The 13,062-nt window shown below is 45.9% G+C and overlaps 1 protein-coding gene across 1 annotated transcript in view; it reads right to left on the bottom strand.

Moving 5' to 3' along the window:
- LOC127923297 (lysosomal alpha-glucosidase-like) overlaps window positions 1-13,059 on the bottom strand; it is a gene marked incomplete at its 5' end in the record, with an annotated part of 37,037 nt that extends 23,978 nt beyond the window's left edge. The window contains 4 exons of the mRNA XM_052507259.1: window positions 1,318-1,456; window positions 12,318-12,435; window positions 12,738-12,822; window positions 12,946-13,059. Of these exons, the coding sequence (XP_052363219.1) occupies window positions 1,318-1,456; window positions 12,318-12,435; window positions 12,738-12,822; window positions 12,946-13,059 (456 nt within the window). The remainder of the gene's footprint in view (window positions 1-1,317; window positions 1,457-12,317; window positions 12,436-12,737; window positions 12,823-12,945) is intronic.
- Window positions 13,060-13,062: the final 3 nt, after the last annotated feature.

The following is a 13,062-nucleotide window of genomic DNA, read 5'->3' as shown; positions in this document are numbered from 1 at the left end:
AGAATTCAGATAAAATTACTTTTTAATGACAGTTTGTGTCAGGGCCACACACAGAATATACAGACACATTGGTGGAGAGGGGGGATACAGAATATACAGAACACAGAATATACAGATATACAGACAGAATATACAGACACACAGAATATACAGAATATACAGAATATACAGATAAACAGAATATACAGACACATGTGAGCAGAATATACAGAATATACAGAATATACAGACACACAGGGGGTCCTGACAGAATATACAGAATATACAGAATATGACACATTGGTCCTGACAGGGAATTACAGAATATACAGGCTGGGGGCTGCACAGAATATACAGAATATACAGAATATACAGACACACAGAATATACAGAATATACAGACACACAGAATATGGAATATACAGACACAGAATATACAGAACACCTGGGGAAGGGGATACAGAATATACAGACACACAGATATACAGAATACCTATACAGACACACAGAATATACAGAAATGAGGGGTCCTGAGGCTGGGAGTTCCATGAGACACAGAATATACAGAATATACAGAATATACAGACACACAGAATATACAGAATACCACAGAATATACAGAGATATACAGAATATACAGAATATACAGACACCAGAATATAGAGAGATATACAGAATAGTTCCATGTGACAGACAGACAGAATATACAGACACACAGAATATAGAGAGAGAGACAGAATATGACAGAGACAGAGAATGTGATCTAGAGAGATGAGAGACATGATTAGATACCAGCCTACAGAGATGAGACAGATATACAGAATTACACACAGATGAGACATGATTAGATACCAGCTAGTTCCATGTGACAGAATAGACAGAGATATACAGATTATATACAGAGATGAGACAGAATATACAGACACCAGAATATAGTTCCAGACAGAGAGAGAATATACAGATGATACAGAATATACAGACACACAGAATATACAGACATGATTAGATACAGAATATACAGACACACAGAATATACAGAATATACAGAATATACAGAATATACAGACACACAGAATATACAGAATATACAGAATAGTTCAGACACACAGAATATACAGACACACAGATATACAGACAGACACAGAATATTCAGATAAAATTACTTTTTAATGACAGTTTGTGTCAGGGCCACATTAGGAGTGGGGGGCACATTGGTGGAGGTGTGGGCACATTGGTGGAGGGGTGGGGGAGGCACATTGGGAGTGAGATGGGGGGCACATTGATTAGATACCAGCACAGTTCCATGTGGGGGGGAGGGGGAAACATTGGGGATCTCACCTTCTGGTCGATAGAGTTGTGGTTGCGTGTGAAAGGGTAGAAGGCTCCTAGCTGAGTCCAGCGGACACACAGCTCCTCCTCAGTCTGCTCACTGAAGCCACAGATATCAGCCCCCACCAGGGGAACAGAGAGGAGGTTAAAGGATTAACATACCTGGAGGGGAGGGAGGGAGAGAGAGAAGGCACAGATATCAGCCCCAGTTCCATGTGGGAACAGACCAGGAGGTTAAAGGTTAACATACCTGGAGGAGGAGGGAGAAAGATGAGACATGATTAGATACCAGCCTAGTTCCATGTGACCTCTAGAGAGAGATGAGACATGATTAGATACCAGCCTAGTTCCATGTGATAGAGAGAGAGATGAGACATGATTAGATACCAGCCTAGTTCCATGTGACCTCTAGAGAGAGAGATGAGACATGATTAGATACCAGCCTAGTTCCATGTGACCTCTAGAGAGATGAGACATGATTAGATACCAGCCTAGTTCCATGTGACCAGCCTAGTTCTAGAGAGAGATGAGACATGATTAGATACCAGCCTAGTTCCATGTGACCTCTAGAGAGATGAGACATGATTAGATACCAGCCTAGTTCCATGTGACCTCTAGAGAGAGATGAGACATGATTAGATACCAGCCTAGTTCCATGTGACCTCTAGAGAGAGATGAGACATGATTAGATACCAGCCTAGTTCCATGTGACAGAGAGAGATGAGACATGATTAGATACCAGCCTAGTTCCATGTGACAGAGAGAGATGAGACATGATTAGATACCAGCCTAGTTCCATGTGACAGAGAGAGAGAGATGAGACATGATTAGATACCAGCCTAGTTCCATGTGACAGAGAGAGATGAGACATGATTAGATACCAGCCTAGTTCCATGTGACAGAGAGAGAGAGATGAGACATGATTAGATACCAGCCTAGTTCCATGTGACCTCTAGAGAGAGATGAGACATGATTAGATACCAGCCTAGTTCCATGTGACAGAGAGAGCCGGTCTGATACAAAGCCTAGGAAGAACAGAACCTTAATAGCCTCATCATTAGCTCTTTTGACAAAACCATCTATAAAAAGGTATTTTTTCTACAGTCCTAAAGAAATGAAAAGTTGTATCCATTATTACAACGTTAGTGTCAGTTTAGTCCTCATTTGGTTGAGTAGAAAACCAACAGAATGTCCTAGTTCTATGTGACCATGTCTCATCTCCCTGCTGTCTGTACACAGATTGGTTTTTCTCGTTTTTAAAAAAATGTTTATTTTCTTTTGTGTTATTGACTGTGCGTTTGTTTACTCCATGTGTAACTCTGTGTTGTTGTCTGTGTCACACTGCTTTGCTTTATCTTGGCCAGGTCACAGTTGTAAATGAGAACTTGTTCTCAACTGGCCACCTGGTTAAAGAATGGAGAACGGTCCTGCACTACTCAGAAAACATATTTACAACTTTTACCAAGCAGAAACATCAAATACTGTAAAACCGTCCATAACAACACAAATCCTGATATTTTGGACATATCGCCCAGCCCTAGTGTGTGTGTGAGTGTGAGTGTGAGTGTGAAAAGTGTGTGTGATGAGTGTGATGTGTGTGTGTGTGTGTGTGTGTGTGTGTGTGTGTGTGTGTGTGTGTGTGTGTGTGTGTGTGTGTGTGTGTGTGAAGTGTCTGATGCCTAGTGAGTGAGTGTCTGAGTGAGTGAGATGATTAGATGAGTAGTTCCATGACCTGAGTGTGAGTGTGAGTGTGAGTGCCTTTTCCATGTGCTTATCGAGTGTGTACATGTCCTTCCAGTGACTCCTGTTGTCTCCATGTGCCAGTGTCCAGAGTATTGGCCTTGACTGGGAATGGTGGAGCGAGTAGATAAAATGAGAACATACGCTGAAGGGCCACCTGGTTAAAGAATGGGAGAGATTAGTACCAGCCTGAGTGTGAGGAGAAAGGATGAGGTACAACTGTGTGAGTGTGTGAGTGTGGGAGAGTAGTGTAAAGGTGGGTGAGAGGAGGTGAGGATATTTGTGGAGAGGTGAGCCTAGTTCCATAGAGTGTGGAGTTCCATGTGAGGAGGTGGGAGAGAGGTGTGAGTGAGATGTGATTAGGGAGAGTGTGAGAGTGAGGTGGGAGGAGGAGATGGAGGTGGTGGGAGGGAGGTGAGTGTGAGGGACATGGGAGCCTAGAGGTGTGAGATGTGTGAGTGAGGTGGGAGGGAGTGTCCAGAGTTCCATGGGAGGAGACAAGATGGGAGAGGTGGGAGAGAGAGATGTGGAGGGAGGGAATGTGGAGAGGTGGGAGAGGTGGGTGAGGTGGGAGGGAGGGAGAGGTGGGAGTGGTGGAGGTTTTTCTCGTGGGGAGTGTGGTGTGTCACACTGCTTTGCTTTATCTTGAGGTGGGAGGGGGGAGGAGAATGAGGAGAGTGGGAGAGGGGAGGGAGTGTGTGTGGGAGGGAGGTGGGGAGAGGTGAGAGGTGGAGAGGGTGTAGATGTGAGGAGGGAGAGGGGAGGGACTGGGGAGGGGAGGGAGGGAGAGAGGGAGAGAGGTGGGGAAGGGGAGGGAGGGAGAGGAGAGAGGACAGAGGTGGGAGGAGAGAGGAGGGACAGAGGTGGAGGGGGAGGAGGGATGGGAGGGGGAGGGGAGAGGTGGAGGGGAGGGAGAGGGAAGGGGGAGAAAACATATGGATTGGGAAAGTCAAATGAAAAGGGGGGGTGGAATGTATCCTAGTTAGGTGAGGGATGGAGGGGGACTGTAGGGATGAGGGGTGTGGAGGGAGGGATGGAGGGGGAGTGAGGGAGTGGTGGAAAGAAGACGAAAACTGTATGTAGTTAGGTGGTGTATTGGAAAACTCTGACTGTATCCTAGTTAGGTGGTGTATTGGTCACGTCTGACTGTATCCTAGTTAGGTGGTGTTTGGTCACGTCTGACTGTATTCTAGTTAGGTGGTGTATTGGTCACGTCTGACTGTATTCTAGTTAGGTGGTGTATTGGTCACGTCTGACTGTATTCTAGTTAGGTGGTGTATTGGTCACGTCTGACTGTATTCTAGTTAGGTGGTGTGTTGGTCACGTCTGACTGTATTCTAGTTAGGTGGTGTATTGGTCACGTCTGACTGTATTCTAGTTAGGTGGTGTATTGGTCACGTCTGACTGTATTCTAGTTAGGTGGTGTATTGGTCACGTCTGACTGTATCCTAGTTAGGTGGTGTATTGGTCTCTGACTGTATCCTAGTTAGGTGGTGTATTGGTCACGTCTGACTGTATCCTAGTTAGTGGTGTATTGGTCACGTCTGACTGTATCCTAGTTAGGTGGTGTATTGGTCACGTCTGACTGTATCCTAGTTAGGTGGTGTGTTGGTCACGTCTGACTGTATCCTAGTTGTGTCTGACTGTATCCTAGTTAGGTGGTGTATTGGTCATGTCTGACTGTATCCTAGTTGTGTCTGACTGTATCCTAGTTAGGTGGTGTATTGGTCATGTCTGACTGTATCCTAGTTAGGTGGTGTGTTGGTCACGTCAGTCTGTATCCTAGTTGTGTCTGACTGTATCCTAGTTAGGTGGTGTGTTGGTCACGTCTGACTGTATCCTAGTTAGGTGGTGTATTGGTCACGTCAGTCTGTATCCTAGTTAGGTGGTGTGTTGGTCACTGTATCCTAGTTGTGGCTGACTGTATCCTAGTTAGGTGGTGTATTGGTCATGTCTGACTGTATCCTAGTTAGGTGGTGTATTGGTCATGTCTGACTGTATCCTAGTTAGGTGGTGTGTTGGTCACGTCTGACTGTATCCTAGTTAGGTGGTGTGTTGGTCACGTCAGTCTGTATCCTAGTTGTGTCTGACTGTATCCTAGTTGTGTCTGACTGTATCCTAGTTAGGTGGTGTTGGTCACGTCTGACTGTATCCTAGTTAGGTGGTGTATTGGTCACGTCTGACTGTATCCTAGTTAGGTGGTGTATTGGTCACGTCTGACTGTATCCTAGTTAGGTGGTGTATTGGTCACGTATCTGACTGTATCCTAGTTAGGTGGTGTATTGGTCACGTCTGACTGTATCCTAGTTAGGTGGTGTATTGGTCACGTCTGACTGTATCCTAGTTAGGTGGTGTATTGGTCACGTCACTGTATCCTGTTAGGTGGTGTGTTGGTCACGCCTGACTGTATCCTAGTTAGGTGGTGTATTGGTCACGTCTGACTGTATCCTAGTTCTGTCTGACTGTATCCTAGTTAGGTGGTGTGTTGGTCACGTCTGACTGTATCCTAGTTAGGTGGTGTGTTGGTCACGTCTGACTGTATCCTAGTTAGGTGGTGTAAGGTGGTCACACGTCTGACTGTATCCTAGTTAGGTGGTGTATTGGTCACGTCTGACTGTATCCTAGTTAGGTGGTGTGTTGGTCACGTCTGACTGTATCCTAGTTGTGTCTGACTGTATCCTAGTTAGGTGGTGTGTGGTCACGCCTGACTGTATCCTAGTTAGGTGGTGTATTGGTCACGTCTGACTGTATCCTAGTTAGGTGGTGTATTGGTCACGTCTGACTGTATCCTAGTTAGGTGGTGTATTGGTCACGCCTGACTGTATCCTAGTTAGGTGGTGTATTGGTCACGTCACGTCTGACTGTATCCTAGTTAGGTGGTGTGTTGGTCACGTCTGACTGTATCCTAGTTAGGTGGTGTATTGGTCACGTCTGACTGTATCCTAGTTAGGTGGTGTATTGGTCACGTCTGACTGTATCCTAGTTAGGTGGTGTATTGGTCACTGTATCCTAGTTGTGTCTGACTGTATCCTAGTTAGGTGGTGTATTGGTCACGTCTGACTGTATCCTAGTTAGGTGGTGTATTGGTCACGTCTGACTGTATCCTAGTTCTGTCTGACTGTATCCTAGTTAGGTGGTGTATTGGTCACGTCTGACTGTATCCTAGTTAGGTGGTGTATTGGTCATGTCTGACTGTATCCTAGGTGGTGTATTGTCTGACTGTATCCTAGTTAGGTGGTGTATTGGTCACGTCTGACTGTATCCTAGTTAGGTGGTGTACGCTTGTATCCTAGTCCTAGTTGTGTCTGACTGTATCCTAGTTAGGTGGTGTGTTGGTCACGTCTGACTGTATCCTAGTTGTGTCTGACTGTATCCTAGTTGTGTCTGACTGTATCCTAGTTAGGTGGTGTATTGGTCACGTCTGACTGTATCCTAGTTAGTGGTGTATTGGTCACTGACTGTATCCTAGTTAGGTGGTGTGTTGGTCACGCCTGACTGTATCCTAGTTAGGTGGTGTATTGGTCACGCCTGACTGTATCCTAGTTAGGTGGTGTATTGGTCACGTCTGACTGTATCCTAGTTGTGTCTGACTATCCTAGTTAGGTGGTGTTGGTCTGACTGTATCCTAGTTAGGTGGTGTATTGGTCACGTTCTCTGACTGTATCCTAGTTAGTGTCTGGTCACTGACTGTATCCTAGTTAGGTGGTGTATTGGTCACGCCTGACTGTATCCTAGTTAGGTGGTGTATTGGTCACGTCTGACTGTATCCTAGTTAGTGTCTGTGTATCCTGGTCACGCCTGACTGTATCCTAGTTGTGTCTGACTGTATCCTAGTTAGGTGGTGTATTGGTCACGTCTGACTGTATCCTAGTTAGGTGGTGTATTGGTCACGTCCTGACTGTATCCTAGTTAGGTGGTGTATTGGTCACGTCCTGACTGTATCCTAGTTAGGTGGTGTGTTGGTCACGCCTGACTGTATCCTAGTTATGTCTGACTGTATCCTAGTTAGGTGGTGTATTGGTCACGCCTGACTGTATCCTAGTTGTGTCTGACTGTATCCTAGTTAGGTGGTGTGTTGGTCATGTCTGGTCACGTCTGACTGTATCCTAGTTAGGTGGTGTATTGGTCATTGTCTGACTGTATCCTAGTTAGGTGGTGTATTGGTCATGTCTGACTGTATCCTAGTTAGGTGGTGTATTGGTCACGCCTGACTGTATCCTAGTTAGGTGGTGTATTGGTCACGTCTGACTGTATCCTAGTTGTGTCTGACTGTATCCTAGTTAGGTGGTGTGTATCCTAGTCATGTCTGACTGTATCCTAGTTAGGTGGTGTATTGGTCACGTCTGACTGTATCCTAGTTAGGTGGTGTATTGGTCACGCCTGACTGTATCCTAGTTAGGTGGTGTATTGGTCACGTCTGACTGTATCCTAGTTAGGTGGTGTATTGGTCACGTCTGTATCTGACTGTATCCTAGTTAGGTGGTGTGTTGGTCACGCCTGACTGTATCCTAGTTAGGTGGTGTATTGGTCACGCCTGACTGTATCCTAGTTAGGTGGTGTATTGGTCACGCCTGACTGTATCCTAGTTAGTGGTGTATTGGTCATGTGGACTGTATCCTAGTTCTGTCTGACTGTATCCTAGTTAGGTGGTGTATTGGTCACGCCTGACTGTATCCTAGTTAGTGGTGTATTGGTCACGTCTGACTGTATCCTAGTTCTGTCTGACTGTATCCTAGTTAGGTGGTGTGTTGGTCACGCCTGACTGTATCCTAGTTAGGTGGTGTATTGGTCTGTCTGACTGTATCCTAGTTAGGTGGTGTTTGGTCACGTCTGACTGTATCCTAGTTGTGTCTGACTGTATCCTAGTTGTGTCTGACTGTATCCTAGTTAGGTGGTGTATTGGTCACGTCTGACTGTATCCTAGTTAGGTGGGTGTGTTGGTCATGTCTGACTGTATCCTAGTTAGGTGGTGTATTGGTCACGCCTGACTGTATCCTAGTTAGTGGTGTATTGGTCACGTGTCTGACTGTATCCTAGTTAGGTGGTGTTGGTCATGCCTGACTGTATCCTAGTTGTGTCTGACTGTATCCTAGTTAGGTGGTGTATTGGTCACGCCTGACTGTATCCTAGTTGTGTCTGACTGTATCCTAGTTAGGTGGTGTATTGGTCACGCCTGACTGTATCCTAGTTAGGTGGTGTATTGGTCACGTCTGACTGTATCCTAGTTAGGTGGTGTATTGGTCACGCCTGACTGTATCCTAGTTAGGTGGTGTATCCTGTTAGTTGGTGTTGGCACGCCTGACTGTATCCTAGTTGTGTCTGACTGTATCCTAGTTAGGTGGTGTATTGGTCACGCCTGACTGTATCCTAGTTAGGTGGTGTATTGGTCATGTCTGACTGTATCCTAGTTAGGTGGTGTCACGCTGGTCACATTTGACTGTATCCTAGTTAGGTGGTGTATTGGTCACGCCTGACTGTATCCTAGTTAGGTGGTGTATTGGTCACGTCTGACTGTATCCTAGTTAGGTGGTGTATTGGTCACGTCTGACTGTATCCTAGTTAGGTGGTGTATTGGTCATGTCTGACTGTATCCTAGTTAGGTGGTGTGTTGGTCACGCTCAGTCTGTATCCTAGTTGTGTCTGACTGTATCCTAGTTAGGTGGTGTGTTGGTCTGACTGTATCCTAGTTAGGTGGTGTATTGGTCATGTCTGACTGTATCCTAGTTCTGACTGTATCCTATCCGTTGTGTCTGACTGTATCCTAGTTAGGTGGTGTATCACGCCTGGTCTGTATCGCCAGTCTGTATCCTAGTTAGGTGGTGTATTGGTCACGCCTGACTGTATCCTAGTTAGGTGGTCTGTGTTGGTCACGTCTGACTGTATCCTAGTTAGGTGGTGTATTGGTCACGTCTGACTGTATCCTAGTTAGGTGGTGTATTGGTCACGTCTGACTGTATCCTAGTTAGGTGGTGTATGGTCACGCCTGACTGTATCCTAGTTAGGTGGTGTATTGGTCACGCCTGACTGTATCCTAGTTAGGTGGTGTATTGGTCACGCCTGACTGTATCCTAGTTACTGTATCCTAGTGGTGTATTGGTCACGCTGACTGTATCCTAGTTAGGTATTGGTCACGTCTGGACTGTATCCTAGTTAGGTGGTGTGTTGGTCATGTCTGACTGTATCCTAGTTAGGTGGTGTATTGGTCACGTGGACTGTATCCTAGTTGTGTCTGACTGTATCCTAGTTAGGTGGTGTATTGGTCACGTCTGACTGTATCCTAGTTAGGTGGTGTATTGGTCACGTCTGACTGTATCCTAGTTAGGTGTCTATTGGTCATCCTGTTAGGTGGTGTATTGGTCACGTCTGACTGTATCCTAGTTAGGTGGTGTATTGGTCACGTCTGACTGTATCCTTAAGGTCTACTGTATCCTAGTTAGGTGGTGTATTGGTCACGCCAGTCTCTGACTGTATCCTAGTTAGGTGGTGTATTGGTCACGTCTGACTGTATCCTAGTTATGTCTGACTGTATCTAGTTAGGTGGTGTGTTGGTCACGTCTGACTGTATCCTAGTTCTGTCTGACTGTATCCTAGTTAGGTGGTGTGTTGGTCACGCCTGACTGTATCCTAGTTAGGTGGTGTATTGGTCATGTCTGACTGTATCCTAGTTAGGTGGTGTGTTGGTCACGTCTGACCTGTATGTATCCAGTTAGTCTAGTTAGGTGGTGTATTGGTCACGTCTGACTGTATCCTCTAGTTAGGTGGTGTATTGGTCACGTCTGACTGTATCCTAGTTGTGTCTGACTGTATCCTAGTTAGGTGGTGTATTGGTCACGTCTGACTGTATCCTAGTTAGGTGGTGTATTGGTCACGTCTGACTGTATCCTAGTTAGGTGGTGTATTGGTCATGTCTGACTGTATCCTAGTTAGGTGGTGTATTGGTCACGTCTGACTGTTTCCTGTAGTTAGTGGTGTGTTGGTCATGTCTGACTGTATCCTAGTTAGGTGGTGTATTGGTCATGTCTGACTGTATCCTAGTTGTGTCTGACTGTATCCTAGTGGTGTATTGGTCACGTCTGACTGTCTAGTATCCTAGGTAGATTGACTGTATCCTAGTTAGGTGTGTATTGGTCACGTCTGACTGTATCCTAGTTCTGTCTGACTGTATCCTAGTTAGGTGGTGTATTTGGTCACGTCTGACTGTATCCTAGTTAGGTGGTGTATTGGTCACGTCTGGCTGTATCCTAGTTCTGTCTGACTGTATCCTAGTAAGGTGGTGTATTGGTCACGTCTGACTGTATCCTAGTTAGTGTCTGGTGTATTAGTCATGGTCTGACTGTATCTAGTTAGGTGGTGTGGTCACGGTCACTGTATCCTAGTTAGTGTCTGACTGTATCCTAGTTGTGTCTGACTGTATCCTAGTTAGGTGGTGTATTGGTCACGTCTGACTGTATCCTAGTTAGGTGGTGTGTTGGTATTGGTCAGTTCTGTCTGACTGTATCCTAGTTAGGTGGTGTATTGGTCAGTGTCTGACTGTATCCTAGTTAGGTGGTGTATTGGTCACGTCTGACTGTTGTGTCTGATCCTAGTTAGTGTCTGGTGTATCCTAGTCACGTCTGACTGTATCCTAGTTAGGTGGTGTTGGTCATGTCTGACTGTATCCTAGTTGTGTCTGACTGTATCCTAGTTAGGTGGTGTATTGGTCACGTCTGACTGTATCCTAGTTGTGTCTGACTGTATCTAGTTAGGTGTGTATTGGTCACGTCTGACTGTATCCTAGTTAGGTGGTGTATGGTCATGTCTGACTGTATCCTAGTTAGGTGGTGTATTGGTCGTCTGGCTGTATCCTCGTTGTGTCTGACTGTATCCTAGTTAGGTGGTGTGTTATCACGCCTGACTGTATCCTAGTTGTGTCTGACTGTATCCTAGTTAGGTGGGTGTATTGGTCATGTGACTGACTGTACTGACTGTATCCTAGTTAGGTGGTGTGTTGGTCACGTCTGACTGTATCCTAGTTAGGTGGTGTGTTGGTCACGTCTGACTGTATCCTAGTTAGGTGGTGTATTGGTCATGTCTGACTGTATCTAGTTAGGTGGTGTATTGGTCACGTCTGACTGTATCCTAGTTGTGTCTGAAATGCTGTGTCCTAGTTAGGTGGTGTATTGGTCATGTCTGACTGTATCCTAGTTAGGTGGTGTGTTGGTCACGTCAGTCTGTATCCTAGTTGTGTCTGACTGTATCCTAGTTGTGGTGTATTGGTCACGCCTGACTGTATCCTAGTTGTGTCTGACTGTGTCCTGTACTGTATCCTAGTTAGGTGGTGTATTGTTGGTATCCTATTAGGTGTCTGACTGTATCCTAGTTGTGTCTGACTGTATCCTAGTTGTGTCTGACTGTATCCCTGGTTAGGTGGTGTGTTGGGTCACGTCAGTCTGTATCCTAGTTAGGTGGTGTATTGGTCACGTCTGACTGTATTCTAGTTAGGTGGTGTATTGGTCACGTCTGACTGTATCCCTAGTTAGGTGGTGTATTGGTCACGTCTGACTGTATCCTAGTTAGGTGGTGTTGGTCAAGTCTGACTGTATCCTAGTTGTCTGACTCCTAGTTAGTCTGACTGTATCCTAGTTAGGTGGTGTGAGGTCACGTCTGACTGTATCCTAGTTAGGTGGTGTGTTGGTCACGCCTGACTGTATCCTAGTTAGGTGGTGTATTGTCACGCCTGACTGTATCCTAGTTAGTGGGTGTGTTGGTCACGCCTGGACTGAAACCTAGTCGTGGTTCGACTGTATCCTAGTTAGGTGGTGTATTGGTCATGTCTGACTGTATCCTAGTTAGGTGGTGTATTGGTCACGTCTGACTGTATCCTAGTTAGTGCAGTGTTGGTCACGCTCTGACTGTATCCTAGTTAGGTGGTATTATCACGCCTGACTGTATCCTAGTTAGGTGGTGTGTTGGTCACGTCCAGTCTGTATCCTAGTTGTGTCTGACTGTATCCTAGTTAGTGTGGTGTGTCTGACTGTATCCTAGTTCTGTCTGACTGTATCCTAGTTAGGTGGTGTTGGTCATGTCTGACTGTATCCTAGTTAGGTGGTGTAACAGAGTGTTAGGTGGTGTAACAGAGTAACAGAGTGTTAGGTGGTGTAACAGAGTGTTAGGTGGTGTAACAGAGTGTTAGGTGGTGTAACAGAGTAACAGAGTGTTGGGTGGTGTAACAGAGTGTTGGGTGGTGTAACAGAGTGTTGGGTGGTGTAACAGAGTGTGTACATACTGACCGAGCCGAGGCCTTAGCTTCTAGAAGGCCATACAGGCTGTGCATGTTGTAGTGAGACGAGGTCTTCTGGACAGCAGAGGCACACAGAGTCTTAGCCCTCAACAACCCTCCTAATATACCTAGAGGGAGAGAGAGAGAGAAATGAGAGGTGAGGTGAGAGGTGAGAGAGAGAGAAGTGAGAGAGGAGGTGAGAGAGAAATGAGAGAGAGAAGTGAGAGAGAGGTGAGAGAAATGAGAGAAGAAGTGAGAGAAATGAGAGAGAAGTGAGAGAGAAATGAGAGAGAGAAGTGAGAGAGAAATGAGAGAGAGAAGTGAGAGAGAGGTTAGAGAAATGAGAGAGAGGTTAGAGAGAGTTGAGAGAATGAGAGAACAAGAGGAGAAAGAGAAAGAGAGCAAGATGAGAGAGGTGTGTGTGTCTCACCAGGTGTGTACGGAGGGTTCTCCAGCTCGGTGTCAGGACAGCCAACGGTCGACCCGTCCACGAAGCTAGATGGCTCGTTCATGTCCTAGGCAGGAAGTGAGAGGGGTCAGAGGGCAAAGCCGTTCACAATATTTGACTCCAGACTGAAACAGGAAAACACACACACAAAGTTAGATGACAGCACACACACACACACACTCTTACGTACGATCCAGAGTCCGTCGAAGGGAACTTTGTCGTGGAACCTCTTGAGATTGTCGTACCACCACTCATGGGTCACATCGTCAGAGAAATCAGGAAACGCTGTCAGACCTGGCCACACCTG

This window comes from Oncorhynchus keta, unplaced genomic scaffold, assembly GCF_023373465.1.
Source record: "Oncorhynchus keta strain PuntledgeMale-10-30-2019 unplaced genomic scaffold, Oket_V2 Un_contig_29200_pilon_pilon, whole genome shotgun sequence".
Taxonomy (NCBI): domain Eukaryota; kingdom Metazoa; phylum Chordata; class Actinopteri; order Salmoniformes; family Salmonidae; genus Oncorhynchus; species Oncorhynchus keta.
Note: the sequence above shows the minus strand (reverse complement) of the source record. Positions and strands in the feature narration are given on the sequence as shown.